We start from the raw sequence: 7,080 nt of genomic DNA, 5'->3' as shown, positions 1-7,080 counted from the left end.
TAATCATTTCTTTAACAATTCGATAAATATCTTCTTCTTCATTTGTCATTTTATTCTCTTTATTATCCTCGTATACTTCTGTTTGACTAATAACTGTTTTGAGTGAATTTCTTTTTCACAATAATTTAGATAAGTTATTTAAATCTTAAAGAGTGAGTGTCAGCTATTTATTTTAAATTTTTATTTCTGCTTTTTTCGTCAAAAAGATAGGAATTTATAAGCTTTTCTTGTTTAAAATTTTAAATTCTTATACTATTTTTATTATCTCACTTCTATTACCTTTTTACATTCAAAAATGTATTTAAAATAATATAATTATTGTTAGTGAAGAAGAGACTGCAAATTTCCTTGTGACTTCAGTGAGTTCTTTAATATTTAATAAAGAAAGAGAAAGTTATATTGTTAAATCAAATTTTTCTGTCTTAAACTCAATAAAACTAGATTTTGAATATAATAAATTTAATATTATGTAGCAAAAACTTTAAGTTCTTTAATATTAACAGACTTTCTTAAATTAAAAGAAACAGTTTAATTATTCAAACAATAACCCAGTAAGTTTCATTACTGTGCCAAAAAACCCAACTCTCTCTTCCTTATGTTCTAAGTGCTTTATTTTTTGATCAAGAATTAACTTCTTCCATTTTGTCTCATCAGTAAATCCAATGATAACATCAATGTCATTGTAAAGTAATTCTAATTGACCTCCTCCTTTAATCACATTAATTTGAAGTTCTTCTAAATATAATATAATTCTAGTTTGAGTAACACTTTCAATAAAACAAGAATCTGTTAATAATACAAAATTCCCGTCTAATGCTTTATCATCCAACCACCATTTAACTTTTTCAAAAGCTATAAACTGTTTTTCAGGTAAATTAAATTCAGTTTGATATTTGAGGGTCATTTCATTACGATAATTTTTATCATGAATTTTTTGTTCCTCATCAACTACAGCTCTATTACATTCATTTGTTTTTGTTGTTATTATTTGAATTGCTTCATGACATTCTTGGAGTATTATTTCTCTTTCATTTTGCAATAATTCTACACAAACATTGCTTCTTGTTCTATTAATTAAACTTGGTGCTGAAGACTCTCTACCTAACAACGGTTTTTCAGTTTGAGGAAATAAACCAACTTGACATGATTGATCCATTTTAATATTATTCACTTTTATTGGTGTTAATTCTTTAATTAAACATTCTTCTTTTTGATTAATTGAAGATTTCTCTTCTTTTTGGGTTGGTTGAGTGATTGAAAAGGATGAAAGTTGTTGACTTGAAATATTTCTTGATAACTTTTGACATGACAAAGATCCAGGAGATGCCCTTGATGGAATAGAGAATTTTGGTGCAATACAAATTGATACTCTTCTTTTATTGAAAAGTTTTGATGATTTTCTTTTTGAACTTTCTGTTAATTGTTCTGTGTTATCATTTTCTCTTACTTGATGATTAATTAATGTTATTAATTGTAATGGTGAAGAATTCATTTGAACTGATTGAATTAACTGAATTAAAAGCATTTGATATCTTGGAAGTCTTTGAACAGGAAGAATTAAATAAGAATCAAGACTTTGTAACTGAATACCATTCTTGTATTCAGTTTCTTGAATAGAACGAAGATAAAAATTTTGTTGTAAGTTATTAACAATTCTACCATATACCTCTTGCCTTTTAGTTGATGCTTTAAAATAATTTATATATACATTGAATTGATTTTCATTAGCTATAAAAACAGCACCAACATATTTTATTAACTCTCCTTTTTCTAAATAATCTTTGAATTCTCTTAATAATTGTTTATTAAATTCAATTATGTCTTGATAATACATAAACATTTTTCTTAGATCTTCACTGCCAATTATGTGTTTGTCATCTTTTTCTATTGGCTCTTTATATTTAAATAATCCTAATTCCATTTGAGAAATATACCTTGTCTCACTCTCAACTAATTCTTTAAGAATATTTTCTGTTCTTTTTGAGTCACTCATTCAACTTGAATTATTCAAACAATTAACTTTTTATTTTAAAAAACTTTTTTCTTTTTTTTTTAAAAAATAATTATTTCTAATATATATAACAATAATTGGTTGTATTTCACATTGATTTATATCGTTTTAAAACTACTACACCTTTCCTTACAGCAATGGCAATTATGAAATATTCAGGATTTAATTTAACATCAATAACCCTAGTAGTATCATCTGTTAACACATAGTTTTCCATATTTTGTTCTAAGTCAAGGTCTTCAAGAATCTCAGTACTTCCATCAGTTTTTTGAACCACTTTAACAAGAACATGTGTGGGTTTAATTCCATCTTTTTTTCTTTTTAAATGAAATTGGGTCTTATCAAACATTACTGCAGTACCGTCATCTCCACCAGAAAATACTAAATCATCCCTACCATCAACTGCATTACAACCTGAACGATGTAATTTTGCACGTTGAAAAGTTGCTTGTTTCTTTGATTTTGGTTGTGCTGTACGCCTACCGACAACACTTATATATCCAAAAGAATCAGAAACTATCATAGATGATTCACAATTACCATTCCAACAAATGTCAGTCATAAAAATATGAAGGGCTAATGAATTTAATAATTGATTTGTCAAGAATGAATACATTTTTACTATCGAAGGACCACGAGCACAACAAATAAATGAGTGCGGAACATCTTTTGAGCATATTACTTTAATTAATGGAGCGTTATGTGTTTTTAATACTGAAACTATTTGGAGTGAATGATTAATTATTAATATTCTACCATCAATACAACCAACTAAAAGTAATGGGTAAGTTGGATGTGCTGTTAAACACGTTGGTGAATCAGGTAATTCTATTGAATTAGAAGAAGGGTGGATAATTTTTGAAATTGGAACAGGATAAAAAAGGTGAAGAGAACGTGTAGTGATGAACGCTAATTGATATTTTTCATCTTCTTTGTTTTTATTAGTACAATTTAACACAATGAGATCTCTAATTGAAGTAGAAAAATCAAATATTGAAATTAATTTTGCTGGACTTAGTTGATGGTAAAATAATATATGTTCGATTTCATTTCCATTAGGCTTTTCAACACAAGTAATAAGTTTTAATGAACCTACCCATCGAATAAATGAAATTTTATTAGTGACATGAAAATATAATGATTTTCCAGGGGTTTTACATTGTGTAGTGATTTTAGGAAATTCGGATAAAACACGATATTGAGGTTCTTCCTCCATTCACCCCCAACTTCTCTTTTTAAATATTTGTTTTTTCTTTTTGTTTTTTTTTATTTCATTAAAAAACAAAATCATAAAAAATTTAAGAAAAAATTCAAAACTTCAATAAAAATATAGTTTTTTATTTAGTTGTTATTAATTTTTTTTTTGGCTTTTTCATCTATTAAAACCATTCAATTAATTAATGGCTGGAACAGGATATGATCGTCAACTTACAATCTTCTCACCTGAAGGAAGATTGTATCAAGTTGGTTTGTTATTTATTTCATTAAATATATTAACAATATTCATTAAGTAGAATATGCCTTAAAAGCAACTAAATGTGAAAGTTTAACAACAGTTGGTGTATGTAGTGGTGAGGCTGCATGTATTATAACACAAAAGAAATTACCAGTTTGTCATTAGTTATTTTATCATTTTGAAAATTTACAAAGAAATTAACACAACAAAGGATAGATTAGTTGATCCATCAACAGTCACTCATCTTCATCGTATTTCAAAACATGTTGGTTGTTGTATGTCAGGAATATATGCGGATGGTAAAGTTATTGCTCAAAGGTCACAATATTATGCAAGTAAGTTCCAATTAGATTATGGTTATGAAATGCCTGTGTCATTAGTGGCAAAGAAAACTGCTGACTTTGCTCAAATGTTAACACAACATGCATATATGAGACCTTTTGGTGTATCTTCAATGTTTATTGGATGGGATGAAGTTTCAGGACCTCAACTTTGGAGAAGTGATCCAGCAGGTTCTGTTGCTGCTTTTAGAGGATGTGCAGCTGGAGAGAAAGAACAAGAAGCATTTAATAACTTAGAAAAGAAAAAGATTACTAAAGAATTAACTGTTGACCAAGTTGTTTGTCAAGCACTAGATTGTTTGCAAACAGTTACATCATCAGAATTTAAAGCTACTGATATTGAGATTGCAATTGTAACTAAAGATAATAAACTATTCCATTTACTTTCACAACAAGAAATTGAGCACTATCTTGTTCTTGCATCAGAGAAGGATTAATTAAGTATAACATCCCTTTCTTTTGTTGTTTGTTTTTATTTTTAAAATAAAATGTTTTTCTATAAAACAAAAATCAAAAAGAACTTAAAAAAAAAAGAACAAGATAAATGAAAAAAATACAACAATTCCTTAAAGAGTGTGATATTTTTCTTAAGGTTCCTGAGAAGTTAAAAATAAAAACTAACACCACAAAATTATTTTCTATCATATCATATATTATTATTGGGCTATTAATATTTAGTGAAACTTATAATTTTTTTAACCCTCAATGGGTATCTCATGTTGATGTTGATACTGTAAAAGCAGGTGTATTACCAAATATGTATATCAATATTGATATGACATTTCCTAAAATGAACTGCGATGATTTTGGATTAGATGTTACGGAAATTACTGGAAGTCTACAATTAGGAGTAACAGATGGAATTAAATTTGATAATAGATTATTAGGAGGTTGTAGAATGCATGGAACAATGAAAGTAAGTAGAGTTAGTGGAGAGTTTCATGTAGCATTTGGTAAAATTTCATTTAGACAAGGAAGATTAAATCAATTTATTACTGCAACACAAAAACATACACAAGGTCACATTCATCAATTCACAATTCAAGAAATGAAAAGTTTTAATCCTACTCATTATATTAATCATTTATCATTTTCTAATATACTTGGTTCAACAGTTCATTCAGGTGAAACACCCTTAAATGGTAAAGAATTTACTTTAAATGGATTTGATAATGCTCGTAAAACATATTATATTAATGTTATTCCAACTTTATTCAAATATCCTTCTTATACTCTTCGAACATATCAACTATCTGTTAATGAAAGAGATGTTCCTGTTACTTATGGTGCTTCATTTGCTCAACCAGGAGTTTTCTTCAAATATGAATTATCTCCTTATATTGTAATCAATGAAATGAATGATCACTCATTTGCACATTCTCTTGCATCAGTTGGTGCAATCATTGGTGGTGTTTTGATTATAATGGGATTGTTGTCAAGGCTTTTTGATTCAAAACATGAATTAGTAACTTCTGTTGTGGAGATGGAATAAAGAGAATGAAATAATATTATTTCATATTTTATTTTATTTTGATTATAAGAATTTTATTATAAAATAATTATTTTTTTTTAATAAAAATAAAATCAAATACTTAATTGAACATTGTTTTAAATGAAAACCACTATTCCATCAGGAAAACAATGGATTTGTACCTTTCCTGGATGCACTGAATCATCACCAAAAACTCATTATAATTGTTATTCACATGTATGGGATGCACATTTACGACATATCATTTCATTTCAAACTATAGGATTTAAAAAGGCTCCATCTTATAAGAAATTACCTGATAGAAAAGCAGTTCGAAAATTATGTGAGAGTTATATGCAGAAGTTAAATAAAAGTCAAAGTTATGATTTTAATACTCCAAATCCTCTTACCAATTCAAATTGTCTTATGTTAGATACTAAAACACCTTTAAATAATTGTTTATTTGACAGCGAAGAACTTATTATTACAGATAAACAACTAACTACTCAAACTTTAAATATACAAAATGGTAGTTCATTTTCTCCTTTAGTTCAACAATTTGATTGGAACATTAATCAAAACTCTGAGTACAATACATTACCCTCTATTCCATTTATTCAAATAGAAATCCTTCAAAATGCTTTAAAACGATTACATGTTGCAGGAGAAATACTTGCAGAAAATGGTTTTCTTCAAAGGTCTGATAGTAAATTGAAAACGTCTATTGAACCATTAACTAATTCTCTTCAACAATTACTTAAACTTGTTGGTGTTCAATATAATTATAAAGAAGACAATACTGTTAAATATGGATTTATTGCGCAAGAAGTAAACAAAACTTGTCCTGAGCTTGCTCCAAATGGAACATCTCTTGATGTTGTTGGAATTCTTCCAATTATTATTGAATCATTAAAAGAAATTAATTTATATATTAATGACACTTCAGAAATTAAACAACAAATAACAATCATACTGGAGTACATTGACTCAATAAAAAAATGTATAGAAAACACTGAAGAAAAACAACAACCTATTACTCAATCTCATAAATTTCATTTCTCTGTTGGACCAGCTGTTCTTACTGCTCCGTTAGCTGTTGGAACAACTGCCATTTCTATATGGACTATTTTTGCACTTCCAAAATTACCTGGGATATGGGTATTATTATTCATTACTTCAGCATGTCTCTGGGTATCTTTTTGGAGAACTAGAAATGAAATACACAAAAATATCAAAAATGTTAAGTTATATTGGACAACAGATAACACTGCTTGTCTCTGGTGTTTATTGTTTTTGACATTACTTAGTGTTTCAGTTTCATTAGTGATGGGAGTTGTTGGAGTAATAATTTGTGTTTGTGGAATTATTGTAGTAGGGCTTGTCATTGGGATTGCTCGGTGGGCACCAAAAAAGTATGGATGTACACTAGAAATTGTACTAACAATATTAGTAGCATTTATGGTGTTATTCTTTTTAATTATTGGTGGAATGTTATTAGCGCAACCTGGGTTTGAATGTTATTTAAATGGTAATCACTCAGAGATGACTATTTTATTGAAACAAAATATTACAATGGAACAACTTGGTGTAAATAAATTGCCATGGAACTGTTGGAGTGATAATCTTCTGGTTTATGGAACATTACCAACTGGAATTTCAATTGGACATGACGAAACACCTTATATTTATGGTAAAGTAGAAATACCATTTGAAGATACTAAAGTTGATATCTATGTAAAATGTGTTGATGCAATAAAGTTCTACTGTTCAACAGTTAATTTTAAATATGAAGCATAGTAGC

The 7,080-nt window shown here is 27.8% G+C and overlaps 5 protein-coding genes across 5 annotated transcripts; 3 read left to right on the top strand and 2 right to left on the bottom strand.

The window, feature by feature from the left end:
• Positions 1-532: 532 nt before the first annotated feature.
• Positions 533-1,993, bottom strand: ENU1_163560 (RhoGEF domain containing protein; the record flags this gene model as incomplete). Its single annotated transcript, XM_008860923.1, has 1 exon — positions 533-1,993. One exon carries the CDS (start codon positions 1,991-1,993, stop codon positions 533-535), a length of 1,461 nt encoding a protein of 486 aa, XP_008859145.1.
• A 106-nt stretch (positions 1,994-2,099) lies between these two features.
• Positions 2,100-3,227, bottom strand: ENU1_163550 (hypothetical protein; the record flags this gene model as incomplete). Its single annotated transcript, XM_008860922.1, has 1 exon — positions 2,100-3,227. The coding sequence occupies one exon, from the start codon at positions 3,225-3,227 to the stop codon at positions 2,100-2,102; it is 1,128 nt and encodes a 375-aa protein (XP_008859144.1).
• A 184-nt stretch (positions 3,228-3,411) lies between these two features.
• On the top strand, positions 3,412-4,245 carry ENU1_163540 (proteasome subunit alpha type 6, putative; the record flags this gene model as incomplete). Its single annotated transcript, XM_008860921.1, has 3 exons — positions 3,412-3,478; positions 3,526-3,620; positions 3,679-4,245. 3 exons carry the CDS (start codon positions 3,412-3,414, stop codon positions 4,243-4,245), a joined length of 729 nt encoding a protein of 242 aa, XP_008859143.1.
• Positions 4,246-4,352: 107 nt separating this feature from the next.
• On the top strand, positions 4,353-5,300 carry ENU1_163530 (hypothetical protein; the record flags this gene model as incomplete). The annotated part of the gene is made up of 1 exon (XM_008860920.1): positions 4,353-5,300. One exon carries the CDS (start codon positions 4,353-4,355, stop codon positions 5,298-5,300), a length of 948 nt encoding a protein of 315 aa, XP_008859142.1.
• A 120-nt stretch (positions 5,301-5,420) lies between these two features.
• On the top strand, positions 5,421-7,076 carry ENU1_163520 (hypothetical protein; the record flags this gene model as incomplete). The annotated part of the gene is made up of 1 exon (XM_008860919.1): positions 5,421-7,076. The coding sequence occupies one exon, from the start codon at positions 5,421-5,423 to the stop codon at positions 7,074-7,076; it is 1,656 nt and encodes a 551-aa protein (XP_008859141.1).
• Between the last annotated feature and the right edge of the window lie 4 nt (positions 7,077-7,080).

This window comes from Entamoeba nuttalli (assembly GCF_000257125.1).
Source record: "Entamoeba nuttalli P19 unplaced genomic scaffold asmbl_7006, whole genome shotgun sequence".
NCBI classification, from domain to species: domain Eukaryota; phylum Evosea; order Mastigamoebida; family Endamoebidae; genus Entamoeba; species Entamoeba nuttalli.
The sequence above is the reverse complement of the archived record's forward strand: the minus strand, read 5'-3'. Positions and strand labels throughout refer to the sequence as shown.